Here is a 15,592-nt window from a genome sequence, read left to right as displayed (position 1 = left end):
GTTCCCCCTAACAATCCTCATATCACCAGGGTAACCATTCATCCCTGTTTGCCCAGGACAGTCCTAGTTTACATCTGCTGTCCTGGAGTTCCTTCTGGTTAGTACTCCCTCTCAATCTCAAAAAGTATCCTGGTTTGGATTAAAATTATATGGTCATCTTACATAAAACCCCCATCGTATTATAAAAGTTAAATCAAATTCAAAAAGTGCTATATCAAAAAGAATAATGATTTCAAGACTAAAAAACACCAGGTTTTTAAAATACATGTTTTCATAGTGGTAATAAAAACAACAAAAAAAATGAGCCCAATTAGTCCATTTTCAAAGCAGCTGGAGTACCAAACCACTCAGAAAACTGGTTAAAAAGGACCATAAGGGAAGAATTAAACATTAATCTTGTCTATATGAACTGTAACAAGGTAAACCAATAGTTGATGAAATAAAGTTCTCCTTTATAGAAGAATTATAGCTATAAATGTATAAACAATGATAATATTTTGTAACCCTTTAATACCTCTAGGCAATGATCAATTACTGCTAAAATCATTCGACAAAAGGCTGATAGGGACCTTTATAATGGATGTTTTAGGCTGGCTAATACTTGAACATATGATCGATCTTAACATCACAAAAAGTGAGCCACCAGACATCATCTGACTTTTGATGTGATACAAAAGGAAGTGTACTCCACAGATAGGAAGGTAAATTCTAAAAGAATTAGCTAAAACAGCTGGCTGTAGTTGCTTCTTGAGAGGGCAAAATGCAGGGGTGGAAACAGGAGTGGTTGTTCTTTGTAAAACCTCACAGACCTGTTTGATTCTATTGCCACATATAATTTTTTTTTAATTGAGATATAATTCACATACCATACAATTCGCCCTTTAAAGTATACAATTCAGTGGTCTAAGTATATTCACAAAGTTGTGCAACCATTGCCACAATCTAATTCCAAAACATTTTCATCACCTCAAAAAGAAACCTCGCACCAGTCAGCAGTTACTCCCCATCCCCTCCACCCCCAGCCTCTAGCAACCACTAATCTACTTTCTGTCCCTATGGCATTTGCCTATTCTGGACATATCATATCAATGAAATCATATAATAGCCACATACAGATTTTGATTTAAAATTTTTTGATTAATAAAACTTCTGTTTAAAAAAATAAAAACTGCTAGAGGATAAATCTCAGCCAAGTGGTTGAAGGAAGAAACACAGGAAAAGGGCTGTCAGCAAGCACTGAATCCATTTAACCACAGAATCAAAAGAAAAACAAATGTGGAGATTACAGTTAGAGTATAAGATGTACATAAGATAAATCCAAATAAAAGGAGTAGAGGAAAGAGAAGAGGTGGGAGACAGCATAAGCATACTGATTTTCTCATGTTTTAGAGCCATAGGACAAAAGATGTAATTTGAAACTGAAAATCAAGTAAAAGAGGTAAAAGCAGTATTCAAAGGCATAAAAGTTAACCCTGAAAAGAAATTAGCACCTATAATCGGATAGTGATTGTACAGAAGAAAAAAGACAGGAAGAAAAAATATACTGAGTTCATCATTTCTCATTTTTTAGATGGACGAAAACAAAAAAGGATTAAATATGGTATAAAAAATCACAAAGGTAACCACTAGAAAAAAATATAGAACACATATTAAAAAAAAAGAAAACACAGACCATATAGTGAAAGAGAACAAAAAGAAAAACAAACAGAAAGCGTAAAACTAAGACCAAGCATAATATACACGAAGAGAAGAAAGCCTATTAAAAGAAAGCCTACCAGACTGGATCACAAAGCAAAATCCAACCACTCTATTACATTACTTCTAAGATGAATATTTTTTCACATCTTAGCATCTACAATATTAACAGATGATTTATAATCGTCATCAGCCAGAAAGAAGTCATGATGTGGTTCTATACTGTCTGCTCATGTGCGAACTTGGTGCTAACCCTTGATGCTGTCATGGCTTCAAGTCAGTATTGTGCCCTGCTAGAACTACAGATGGAGAGTTAACTGCCATCACCCTATGATTCAGTACCAAAACACAGTTATTATACATGCAGTCAGGCACCTAAACAGAGCAATGGGGTATACATTTGATATTAGAGAAATAAATATTCATTGCTGAAAGAAGGACAAAAACAATCTAGAGCTTTAGATGACCTGAGAAAGGAAGATTCCACAAACAGATGAAGTTTTATCAGGTTCTGTTACTCAAGTATGGTCAAAAGGACTACCTACCACACACTAACACCAACTGAAGGCAGGAGAGGCTGTAAAATCACTAGGAACAGAGGAAAGAAAGTTTAAAGTTGGTGTGATAAGTCACCTGCCGTAAGGAACTAAGTTTAATTATTTTCAAAAGAAGGTAAAGAACACTGCCAAATAAACATGATACATGAGGGCACTTCAAAAAGTTCATGGAAAAATTCGTATTATCTTTTAATTCTATTTTTCCACAAATTTTTTGAGGTAGCCTCATATTTTTGTGCCTTGTTGATTAGCTCTTTCCTCTAAGTATTTCCGAATTGCCCTTCAGAAAGCTTTATTGCTAGTTTATTAACCTTCTCTTGACAAAAGATAAACTGAGATCTTGCACATATCACATCATCATTCAACCATACTGCCTTAAATTTAACATTCAGATACAAGTTTTTTTTAATTTTGTAGAAAGAACATGAGAAAATAAAGCACTAAAGATTACTCAGCGCTCCCTCCTTATTCATATTTACCACACATACCCCCAGGGGAAAGAAAATTCATTCTGTTGCATGGTTCAGCATGAGTCACAAATTACAGGCTAGCATTTTGAAATGTCATTTTTATTGATCTCCATTTGATGTTCCATTTGCCTTTCCTGGAGTACACAAATTATGTTTATAGCATTTCTCTAATAGCAGACCTTGAAAATCTAAGTTTAAATTAAAGAGCTCCCCCCCCAAAAAATACCAAATGAAATATCAACTAAACAAAACTATCTAGATGCACATAAATTAATGCTGATTTTAGTACTCATATATCTTCCCTAAGACTTCATAGGTCACAGTAAGGGTGCAAACATTCTATATAATAAAATAATAACACATTTCAGAGCACAAAAGGCAGCTAAAAACTATAAAGAAAAGCAAATCTCGGGTATGAAATGTAAATCTGTCAGCTGAAAACATACGAAAGATAAAGCATGGTTCAAAGAGTGGGATTAGAAAAATGAATATCAAATCCTATTCTGTAAACCTAGAAATCTGTGCAACACTGTCAGTGCCATAATAAAAACCAGGTAATAAAGGTCAATTTATCTCGCTAGCTACCCTCATTCCTTTCTAATGGTTTCAAAAATAAAACAGTCAACTGAAAGCTATTGTTACTCCATAATAACAGATGAAAAGTTTGCTTTGTAGAATAGGTATAAAGTTTAAATACGGTTTAATACTTTCAAATATAGACTTTATTTAATAAGCTAACTTATAAATGAGTTCTATAAAGTTAAATTATCCACACTGGAAACAATTACAATCTCAAGTAATAGTACATCATCATTAGGTCCACTTGTACACAAGAATGAACTGCTAGCCTCAAGCTGAAGACAATCTAAAAGAAAACATAATTTATTAAGACTACAATTTTAAAAAGCCAAAATTTAGTAAGATTTTCTTCTGTTAAGGCACTGAAAATTCTGTAGAGGAATGATGAATTTCAAACTTTTTACTCCACAGAAGGCACATAATAAAGCATAGGAACATCAATTACAAAGTGAGGCAGTGAAATCAACTACATTATATTCAAAAAGCTTAAACTTCTCATCTTCTAAAACCTGTTCAAGTACCATGTCCTTAAACTATATTGAACAACAAAGGCATAAGTTAGTTCTAATGCTTCTGACTCTCCTGAGAACTTAGTTTTTTCTATGAATACTATAGACAATTAACACGTCTTCTTTATACTGTATAATCTTCATATGTTCTTCAAATCCACTACTAGCATTTTAAGTTATTTTTGGGCCCGCAACAAATACCTGCTGAATGAATGAATGATTGGATGGTTGGATAGAGGCTTCTGGCAATAAAAGCCAAGGTTATGGATCTCAGATGGTTTAAGATGCTAAAAATCAATTTATTAAGACATGCTCTCAAGAATCAGCACTAGATAAAACATAAAATTATGGGTAAGAAAAAAAATGAGATTATGGACCCCAAGAAATAACCTTTTGGAAATTCTTTAAATATTTCATATTTTATCCAGTTTTTATGTTTTAATTAACATGAAATACGAATTTCAAAAATTCTTTATTATCATGACCACAGAGGAGATCTACAAAAGAAAGAAAAATTCTTTATTATCAAAAAACCATATTCTGGGAGTACAAACACAAGAACAGTGGTTTAGCTCCAGACTAAAATTTTATTATGCAGGCAGGGAAACAAGATCACCTAGATTTTCTTACCGAGTTTAAGTGAATCACCAATATACCTATGTAACAACATGAAAAACACACTTATCAGATAAAAGTAAAAAATAAGGGCAGAATACAAAACTAGTATACATTATGACTATGAATAAAACTGGCATAGGGAGAAAGGCCAGGAGGAGTTACTACAAAATGACCAAGGTGATGGGTTCCAAGGGAGAAACTGTGGGCGATGTTTTTCTACTTTCTGCATCCTCAACATTCTATTTTTTTCATTACAATTTCACTATGATACATCTCTATATAAGACTTTATCTTATTATATATCCTTAAATTAAATCACTACATATCATACATTAATTACTACCTGCTTTTATGTTTAAAAATAATGTTTTAGAATCTGAGAGGCATAAGTTATAAGTCATAGCTCAGTCATTCTTGTAGTATAAATATCATGAAGTTACTTAACTTCTGCAAGCCTCAGTTTTCTCATCTAAGTAAACCACCTCTGCAGGACTAAATAATTTCTACATAAGACATAGCACAGTACTACCTACCTCACAGTAGTTCAATTTACATTAATTTCCTTTTCAACATTATTTTGTTGTCCACTGAATTCCCACATGTAAGTAAGTAGACACGTCTAATTAAGTACTGTAGTTAAGGAGCAATCAAGTTATCTTGAGAAATGCTTCCTCTACCAAAGGACTTTAAAATGTACTACTAAGGGCCGAGCCCCTGGAGAACTCGGGAGATGCGGCGCTGGGAGCGCACCAACGCTCCCGCCGCGGGTTCGGATCCTATATAGGAATGGCCGGCGTGCTCACTGGCTGAGCGCGGTGCGGGCAACACCACGCCAAGGGTTGCGATCCCCTTACCGGTCACGAAAAAGACAAAAAAAAATGTACTACTAAGAAGCTCAGGAAAGATAGTTTTAATAGATCCCAGTGCTACTTTACACTTAGCCTCAATGAGGCCTTACAATCCTTCTGAACACAGCAGCCCAGGTAGCCTGAAGGAGCTGCCATCAAAATAAAAACCTATTTGTCAAAGGTGAGAGTGAGAAAGACACAACAATCACAATAATTCCTTGAACTTGTTAAGTGAACAGATATGATATTGATGTGGGGGAGAGGGAGGAGAAGAACCAGGGCAAAGGAGGAATTGGTTAAGGGACATGAAAATCAACTACATTGTATATTGATAAATTAAAATAAAATAAATAAAAATTTAAAAATAAAAGAAGTAAAAATAAAGTTTGGAAACAAACAAAAACCCATTTGTCATCAGTAACCCAGACCAGGGGATTCTTAAGGAGCTTCTCCCAGTACATACTGCACAATGCCTATGACATAAGAGAGGGATGAATTATTTTCACAGCTTTGCCAAAGAATTAAATCTATGACTCAATTCCAGTCTACCCAATAAAACATTTTAATAATAAAGACTTTAAAAAATAGGTGTTTACAGCTTTTTTTTTTTTTTTTTTTTTTTTTGTCTTTTTCCGTGTCCGGCAACGGATCGCAACCCTCAGTGTCGCCCCTGTACCGGACCGGGACCGGCAACGGGATCGCAACCCTCGGTGTTGCTCCCGTGCCTCGCTCAGCCAGTGAGCGGGAACCGGTCTGTATGTGGGATCCGAACCCTCGGGCGGGAGCGCCGCCGCGCTTCCCAAGCGGCGCACTATAGCAGTGCGCCACCGGGCTGGCCCCGGTGTTTACAGCTTTTAAAAAAATTTTTCGTTTAGTAGTTCAAAAAAGAAATATTACACTAAATCTTCATGACATAGGATTTGGCAACAGGTTCTTAGCTATGACACCAAAAGTACAAGCAACAACAACAAAAAATTAATAAACTGGACTTCATTAAAATTAAAATCTCTTGTGCATCAAAGGACATCATCACAAAAGTGAAAAAACAACTTACAGAATGGGAGAAAATATACGCAAATCGTTTACACATTACACGCAAGGGTGTAATGTCCAGAACATATAAAGAACTCTTGTTACTCAGTAATAAAAAGACAACCCAATTAGCCAATAAGCACATGAAAAGATGATAAACATCATTAGTAAGAAGGGAAATAAAAATGAACCCCACAGTGATATACCACTTCACAACTGCTAAGATGGCTATAAAAAAATAATAATAATGTGTTGGTGAGGATGTGAAGAAATTGGAACCCTTGTACATTGCTGGTAGGAATGTAAAATGGTGCAGCCACTGTGGAAAGCAGTTTGGCAGTTCTTCAAAAAACTAAAAAGAATTACCATATGACCCTGCAACTCCACTCATCTAGGTATATACCCAAAAGAACTGAAACAGTCTCAAACATATTTGTACACCAATGTTCGTTGTAGCATTATTCACAATAACCAAAAGGCGGACACAACCCAAGTGCCCACCAACAGATTACTGGATAAACAAAATGTGGTATATATAGTAGTCCCCTTATCCTCAGGGAACACATTCCAATACTTCCAACAGATGTCTGAAACCACAGACAGACCAAACCTGACTGCCATTAATTGGAACACATTTCTGTTCATGTCTTCCACCCACAAGTTTAATGCCTTTTCCATCTTAACTAAGTACTTATCGTGCACTGTGGCTGTAACTTTCACAGTCTCAAGTACAACAGCAAATTAGCACAAATTTATTTTCTTTTCCACAATTTCACAGATAGAAGATTCATTCTTACCACAGATCTTAGCAACCTCAGCATACAATTTTTATTTTATTTAGTTGAGAATTTTCATCTTTTCAATTAAAGGAAGAACCTTCTGGCTTCTCTTTGGCATATCTGAATTGCCAGTATTACTACGTTGGTGCTTTGTAAAATATGGTTGGTGTTAAGTAAAATATGGTTACCTGAACACAAGCACTGTGACACTGTGACAGTCAATCTGATGGCTACTAAGTGGGTAGTGCAGACAGTGTGGAGATGCCGGACAAGGGGATGTTTCACATCCCAATGGGACAGAGCAGGATGGCACAAGATTTCATCATGCTATTCAGAATGGCATGAGATTTTAAGGTTATGAATTGTTTACTTTTTGAATTTTCCATTTAATATTTTTGGGCCACAGTTGACCATTGGTAACTGAAACAGCAGAAAGCAAAACCAAGGAAAAGGGGGACTACCGTACAAACAATGGAATACTATTTAGTCCTAAAAAGGAATGAAGTTCTAATACATGCTACAACATGGATGAACCTCGATGACATTATGCTATGTGAAATAAGCCAGACATAAAAGGACAAACACTGTATGATTTCACTTATATGAGGTACCTAGAATAGTCAAATTCATAGCAACAAAAAGTAGATTAGAGCTTACCAGGGTTTGAGCAGAGGAGTAATGGGGAGTTATTGCTTAATGGTGACAGTTTCTGTTTGGGGAGATGAAAAAGTGTGGGGAATAAACAGTGATAATGGTTGTAAAACATTGTGAATGTATTTAATGACACTGAACTGCACTTAAAAATGATTAAAATGGCAAATTTTGTATTTAAATATATTAACACAATAAAAATAAATAAATGAAAGTAAACTTAAAGGCATAGAAAACAACAACCAAGAAACATTATAGCTAAAATAATAAAGAAAAATGACACGGCATCAGTACCTTTCCACACACTGCCTTCGTGATAGGGGAGGCTGACATCTTTGGTTATGAGCTTCTCTGGCAGCAAGTCTAGCTCCTGACAACTGAAAGAGAGTACAAAACCCATTTAATATGCTATCAAACTTGCTACCATCCCAGAAAAACTAGTTATCACATTCTGACATCAAGAAGCCAGAAATTCAACCAACTCAATGTTGTAAACAAGCAATTCATTTCAGGGGAAAACAAAACAAAACACAGAAAACGGGAAATTCTACAGCCATCTGAAGCAATACCCAACATATTAAAAAGCACTGAGAGACTAACTCACAGAAGGTGATCTTTTTTTTTTTTTTTTCTTGTCAGTTGGCCACTACAGGTATCCAAACCCTTGACCTTGGTGTTACAACACTGTGCTGTAACCAACACATAATAATCTTAACAGATTTGCAGAAGAGTGGTATACAAGACTGTGTTCCAATTAATATAACAAAGCTGAATATCCTCTAGTCAAAGCTTCTGGAAACTTTAACTGGAGCTGAGTCCAAGAGGATACCAAATTCATAACTATATCTTTAAGTGCCGTTATTTGTCGTCCAGTAGTTGTATAAAGAATGTTAAAAGCAAATGTTCAAAGAAAGTGTTTTGTTAACACTTTCTGAAATGATCATGACCTAGACTCTCTAGAAAAAATCTACATTTGCAAAGAGAGTGTATGGACTAAATATGTCTCCCCAAAATTCTTAGGTTAAAGTCTTAACCCCAATGTGATGGTATTTAGAGGTGGGGACTTTGGGAGGTAATTAGGTCATAAGGGTAGAGCCCTCATGAATGACATTAGTGCCCTTATAAGAGAGAGAGCACTCACTTCCTCTCTTTCTCCAGCAAATGAGGATACAATGAAAAGATAGTCTTCTGCAAACCAGGAGGAGAACTTGCACCAGACACTGGATCTGCCAGTACCTTGATCTTAGACTTCTCAGCCTCCAGAACTCTGAGAAATAAATGTTTGTTGCTTAAGCCACCCAGTCTATGGAATTCTTTTACAGTAGCCCGTAATGACGAAAACACGGAGGGTCAGCAACCCAATACTAACACCTCAGAGCTTCTTAAGGGGAAATAAGTCTTTGAGACAGTAGTTTAAGACACTGGTCATCAAAGTATGAACTCCAGTCTACGAAACAACAACAACAACAAAAAACTGTTATCTCCATCTCTCTCTAAAGAGATTTATCTCATATAATAATCAAACTGCATATTTTTATTGGTTTACGCATTCTCAATAAAGTCATATACATCAAAAATAAATTTCACAAAAGTTGATATACCTTTTCATCTTCCCATTGAAAAAAATTGCAGTCTTTTCTATCTCTACAGGCTGAGCAGGCATAAAACCTCCTCCTTTCTTCTTTCTCTTGGCTCACTTTTACAAACAGAAGAGTGGGTCCTAGTTACAGAAAAGGAAAAAACACGTCAAACAATAGTCATCTACATCAAGTTTCCAGTTTTCGTTGTCCTTATATAAAACTTGCTTTGGTTTTATAAACAATTTGTCATAATTAAACCCACCACTCTGTCTAATAAGCGTTTTTTCTGTCAGTCACAACATTCAGACTCTGTAGGAATAATGTTTGAAAACTGGTCTCTCCAAGAAGAAAATGCCCTGTCACTATAGTTGCTGTCTACATTGTGAATGCTACAAACCTGGCTCCTGAGACTAAAACAAGGAGAGCACTTTGCCATCTCCCGAGCAGCTATCCTTTCAGTGAAAACCTGAGCTTTTAGTACTGGACACACCCTCTTGCTGCAAGTTAGAAAAATTAGGTCTAGTTTCCAGGCAAGAACTCATTTTACCGTTCTTCCTAACTTTTTTGTGTGTGTGTATTGAAAAGACAGCAAATCAACAAATAAAATCCCTAAATACTTATCAACGGGAGTGATTCAATACCATGCATCCTCCCCTTTGTCTTCTACCTCTTCCTCCCACGAAAAAGAGATGGAACAGCCCTGGAACCAAAACGACAACAGTGGGAACTCTGAGAGTTTCTCGAGTAAGCTGAAACGTCTCGAGGAAAGGGCATCTTGCAGGCATCGCAAGTGGTGAGGTGAGGGGCAGATAAAAAGTCGGGAGCCCTGAAAGCCCAAGGAACCTCCAGGCCAACGCACGCCCTCGGCGCCCGACGGCCAGGCTGAGCCCGGACGCTGACGCACCGTGAGGGCACAACGGGGCGGAAACGGTGGGATCCGACGGAAGCACCACCTCCACCGCGGAGCTCCCCCGGCGCCCCACGCTCCCCTCTGCCTCCACTGCTCCAAAACTCTCCGTGGGGGCCGCCATCTTCCCGCCGCCGTCCTGAAAGTCTCAGTCCGCACCAAGGAGGCTGAAAGGAGCGACGCGCAATCCATGAGAATCCACAGCGCCCCCGCGCGTCTAGGAGGTGCGGGGGGCGGGCAGCCGCCGCGGAGGCCACGCCCCGGAACGCAATCCCCGCCCGCCCGGGGCTTCCTCTAAGCGGCCCCTAGTGGTGGGGCTCTCCCGCCACATGTTGGACCTGTGCCTTGGTCTCGCCTGTATCTGCCTCACCCTCAGAGCCTGTAAGCACCCTCCTTTCATAAGAATATAGCCAGGAGACGAGATGATTCTGGAACAAAGATTTGGTCAGATTGTAGGTCCAAAAGGCAGTATCACCACCAACAGCAACTGACAAATAGCTGAAATAGCTGCCGCAGATAGAACCACCTTCTTGTTTTCAAAGTCACAGTTACAGTGTCATCCTTTGACTTCTGGACAGTGTACATAGTTGCACATTACAGTTGCATAACCATTAACATTTATAAGACTGCTCCCATTTTCAGATGACATGATTGTCTATATAAAAAATTCCAAAGAGTCTACCAAAAACAAAAACAACCCCTCCAGTTTAAACCGAGTTTGGCAAGGTTGCAGGATATGAGATAAACATACAAAAATTAATTGGATTTCTATATACCAGCAACGATGACGTGAACACTAAAATTAAAAATAGAATACCACTTACAATTGCTCAAATAAGTGTAAATCTAACAAAACATACATGGGGCTTGTATGCCGAAAACTACATGTGTTAAAGGAGATCTAAATAAAAGCAGAGACCTATTGTGTTAATGAATTGGAAGATAACATAGTAAAGATGTCAGTTCTTCAGGTTTAGTGCTTATACAGGTTTAGCACTATCTCTACCAAAATCTCTGCCAGATTTTTTGTAGATATAGACAGTATTATTCCAAAATTTACATGGAAAGCAAGGGAACTAGAATAGCTAAAATAATTTTGAAAAATAATAAAGAGAAATCAATCTGCTCAATTTCAAGCCACAGCAATCAAGACACATACACACACGTATGATTGCAGATGAAACAGCCAAATGTCTCCTAATGTTATTTAAAGAATTTATGGTGCACACACATATTTAACATTACACATTTAGTATCATGGAATATTAATTTAGAAACACTGCACTTTTACATTCACATTTCATGCAATGGTTTCAGTCAAATTCTCCACCTGTGCCTGTAGTATCTGTCTTTGATTAATAGTGCCCTTTCTCAAGTTGTCCAGCACAAGTTCCCATGCACTTCTACATGTTTTGAGACAGGAAACTTTCTGGATCCATGTATGATGATACTTTTGGAAATTTTGTCTCAAGACCTAACTAATCACTTACATTAACATTAGCTCTTTTATTTTAAAATTTTGTTTCATATATACAATTTTGTGATCTTTAGAAGACTTCTTATAAAATTTGTGATTCAATTTGTAAAATCATAAAACCAGAAATAGTTACTGAATTTATATTTTTTCTTTCTCTTTCCAATAAGTGATTCTGTGAGGTGGCCTGTATAAACAGCCTAAACCAGTATAGATTTGTAGCCTTTACTAATAAGCTTCCCCAAACAGTAACAGTACAATAAAGACAGATGCAAATAAGATAAATGAGAGAGCACCTCATAATGTGAGAGAAGTTGAAGGTTTCAGGAGTAAGGCAGTTCCCACTTTCTGAGGAATAACACTGGGGAGAAAACAATCTCACCTTATATTCAGATATATATGGTAAATAGCCTATGTTGAATATTTGCTAAGGGGGGGTCATAAATATGACTAATAAGTTATGAATGTTTCATTTTATTGCTTGATGGTGTTCTTTGTGAGGAAAATACTTGAGCAGAGACATGCTGAAAGACCCAGCGGGATTCTGAAAAGAAATCAGAAGCAGAACTGAAAATAGCCCCCTAGAGGCCTGAGCACCGGGATAGATTACACCTCCCATCACACAGAGCAGGATCCTAATGCTGCTATGACTTGCTTGAACTCAGCAACGTCTCCAGCAGAGGGTCTGGACAAACTGGTGAGCTTCCTATAGAGGTCAGGAAACCTCATCTTTTGACTTTATTAATAGAATAAGTGTCTTGAAAACCTTCAATTCCCAATCTCCTTCAGAAAAAATGGTTGAAGCCAGAGAAGGATTTTATAGTGATGCCTGACCATCTTCTCTATCTTCTGGTAACAGAACCCTACTTTTCCTTTGGGAAGCCAACTGTCCCCAATTTTAGCCCATGTAGTTTGAGAGGTACAAAGAACAATAGCCAGAACTGCTAAGAAAGAAGCTGTAGTAGTAAGATTTTATCATTGCAGTGGCATCCATAATGTTGATTTCTCATATATCTGAGGGGTTTAGATCTCCAGTGTTGCCTGTGCTAGGTCACGCATCTAGTATTTGGCTGATCCAGGTTCACCTTGGCTGGAGTAACTTAGCTCTGTTCCATGTCTTTCATCCTCTCCTGAAACCAGCAGGCCAGCCTGGGCATATCTCTTTCATGGGAATAGCAGACACACAAGAGTTAGCAGAAACAGACAAGCTTGGGAGACCCAGACTTGAAAATGTACACTGTCACTTCCACTTCACTCCTTTGGCTCAAGCAAGTCATGAGGCCAAGCATTGCAGTTACATGGCAAAGGGTGTAAATCAGAAAGGGGTGAAGAATGGGGCCCCATGATGCAGTCTGTCATAGAAGCACTCTTCCCTGGGTGACACAGTGGCTGCTGGCATTGTTGCCTATCCCTTGAGGAGCACCTGCTTTAGCATGAAGCCAATAAGAGGGAAGCAGAACTAGGAGACAGGAGTATGTGAGGATAGCATGTGAGCACCTAGATCCAGCCATACTGGAAGTTTTCAGTTATGGTACATGAGTCATAAATTCCTTTGTCTCCTTAAGCCAGTTTGAGATGGGGTTGGTTCTGCCACTCACGACCAAGAATGCTAAAGCTCTGTGGCTGCAGCCGTAATACTGGATGGATGTATCTGTCCATCAATATACCTTGAAACCCTTTTCCACTCAGGATCAACTAGCCTTGACCTCCATTCTCCCTGCCACACTCCCCGTGGATCTGCCTGTTAGCCTCCCCTCCATCATCTCTGGACCAGGAACCTGGGTCTCTCCTGCCTTTTGTCTTCTGCCCTTATGTAAGCACCCAAACCCATTTCTTTTTAAGGGGAAAGCTGTCAGGGGAGACCAGCAACAAAAAAGACCTTACCATGGCAGTCTCTGCCCTCTGCTTCTGGATCCTAATTCCCTGTTGAGATAGTCATGAAGCCCCCTTGATTTCCTCTCTCTCTCTCTCTAACTTCTGAGAGTAAAGATCACCAAACCTCCCCCCTGAAAGCTTTAACTGTGAAAATTTGGCTGGGGAAGGACTTGGATGCAAATCTGTGTAGCTTTTCTTGGATGTTTGAATAACAGCAACATCACTGCAGAACCAAACCCCCTGAAATGAAAGACACCTTTTGTTAAGCTGTTGAGATTCACTGGTCATTTCTGCTGTTGGACAGAAGCCCGTATGGAGGGGACCTTTGAGAAGCCAGTGAAGACCTGTGGACATGGAACTCTGCTGCCAGAAGGTGTTCCACCGGCCCTCAAGGAGCTGTCCCCACTGGTGTGAAAGCTGGGAATGAGTGCAGGAGACCCCATGCATTTATGTGTGTGAAAGTGACCACTCCTTGTAAACACATAGAAATGAAGCCTTGAGATAAATAAATCTGGTAAAAAGTAGAATTCCACATGTAGCAGGGTGAATAGTGTCCCCCTAAAATACATGTCCACTTGGAACCTCATAGCATTATCTTACTTGGAGATGATTTTTTTGCAGAAATAGTTAAGGATCGAGATGGATCATGTTGGATTAGGGTGAGCCCTAAATCCAATAACTAATGTATTTATAAGTACAGGAGAAGACAGAGAGACACACAGAGAAGGCCATGTGAAGACAGAAGAAGGCAGAGATTGGAGTTATCATCCATAAGCCAAAGAATGATTGGAGTCACCAGAAGCTAAAGGACTCTAGAAGCTTCTAGAAGGTCTCTAGAAGCTAAAAGGTAAGTCTCCCTAGAGCATTCGGAGAGAGCATGGCCCTGCTGATGCCTTGATTTCAGAACTCTAGTCTCCAGAGCTGTGAGAAAATACATTTCTGTTGTTTTAAGCCACCCAGTTTGTGGCACTTTGGAAACTAATCCAACTTAGTTTTCCTCTCTGAGAGCTCAGCTTTGTCATTCACCAAACCCCAGCTCTGCCACTTACCTTTCAAGTGACGTTGGAGAAGTCACTATCTGAGCTTCTTTCCTCATCTGTAAAAATTACAATATCTACCATCTCAAGGAGTGGGGTGTTGGAATACATGAGAAAATGCATGGAAGAGCACTTTGTTAACAGCCCAATAAGATGTAATATTAGTTATTAAATTATTATTTTAAAGCTGTGTTCAAATATATAAAAGTACTATTATAGGAGAGATTTTCATTTTTCCTGGATTGCTCAACACAGTAGAACCTGGGTGAGATTATAAAGAGGTAGATTTTGGCTGAAAAGTAACATATTGTTGGGTTTCTAGAAGCAGAGCCTGGGATGGAGATTCTTCTGCAAGTCCTTTTTGGAGGAGAAACCTATAAGTAAGTAAGGGAAGTTGGAGACAGCAGGGGTAGAAGCAAGGCAGAGATGTGCTTTTAGCTGCAGATGTGGTTTCTAGCCTCAGCCTGATAGCACAGGGAGCTCTGGTGCATAAAGAACTGTGGCATTGTTTGCTTTGAGGCTGGGAGTTTTTGTACCCCTCTATCAGTCAGTCATAGGCTGTGAGCTGCCTGCTCACCATACCAGATTTAAGCAGAAGTCCTGCATGGGGCTTCAGAGAAGCCTCCTTAAAGGAAATGACTAGGAGGTTTATCTTCTTATTCTTTTTTCCCTCCTCATCCCTGTTGCATGGATGCAGATGTGATGACTGAAGCTCCAGCAGCCATCTTGGACCATGAGGTAACCTTGAGCCAGAAGCCGGGAAAATAGGAGGAACTAAACTGCCAAACTCAACTTCTTTTACATGAGAATAAACCCTTGTCTGTTTAAGCCACTTGTATTTTGTGTTTTCTGTTATATGCAACAAAACTTAATCTCAATATAGGCTTGGGAGAGGGAGTTAATGGTCAAAAAAAAAAGCTATTTGTAACTAAAATTATATGCACTCTATACTCTCCAAATTGTGATGTTCTTCCCTTAAAA

The 15,592-nt window shown here is 38.5% G+C and overlaps 1 protein-coding gene and 1 long non-coding RNA gene across 2 annotated transcripts in view; one reads left to right on the top strand and one right to left on the bottom strand.

Annotated features, from left to right (window-relative positions):
- ZCCHC4 (zinc finger, CCHC domain containing 4) overlaps positions 1-10,372 on the bottom strand; it is a 51,987-nt gene extending 41,615 nt beyond the window's left edge. Inside the window, exons 1-3 of the mRNA XM_008577210.1 lie at positions 10,223-10,372; positions 9,340-9,458; positions 8,033-8,115 (exon numbers count right to left, since the gene is read on the bottom strand). Of these exons, the coding sequence (XP_008575432.1) occupies positions 8,033-8,115; positions 9,340-9,458; positions 10,223-10,349 (329 nt within the window). The 5' untranslated portion in view covers positions 10,350-10,372. The remainder of the gene's footprint in view (positions 1-8,032; positions 8,116-9,339; positions 9,459-10,222) is intronic.
- A 4,002-nt stretch (positions 10,373-14,374) lies between these two features.
- LOC103594029 lies at positions 14,375-15,346 on the top strand. Its single transcript, XR_550811.1, has 3 exons — positions 14,375-14,421; positions 14,934-14,991; positions 15,309-15,346. It is a non-coding gene; the product is annotated as an uncharacterized LOC103594029 (long non-coding RNA).
- Positions 15,347-15,592: the final 246 nt, after the last annotated feature.

This window comes from Galeopterus variegatus, unplaced genomic scaffold, assembly GCF_000696425.1.
Source record: "Galeopterus variegatus unplaced genomic scaffold, G_variegatus-3.0.2 Scaffold1461, whole genome shotgun sequence".
Classification (NCBI taxonomy): domain Eukaryota; kingdom Metazoa; phylum Chordata; class Mammalia; order Dermoptera; family Cynocephalidae; genus Galeopterus; species Galeopterus variegatus.
The sequence above is the reverse complement of the archived record's forward strand: the minus strand, read 5'-3'. Positions and strand labels throughout refer to the sequence as shown.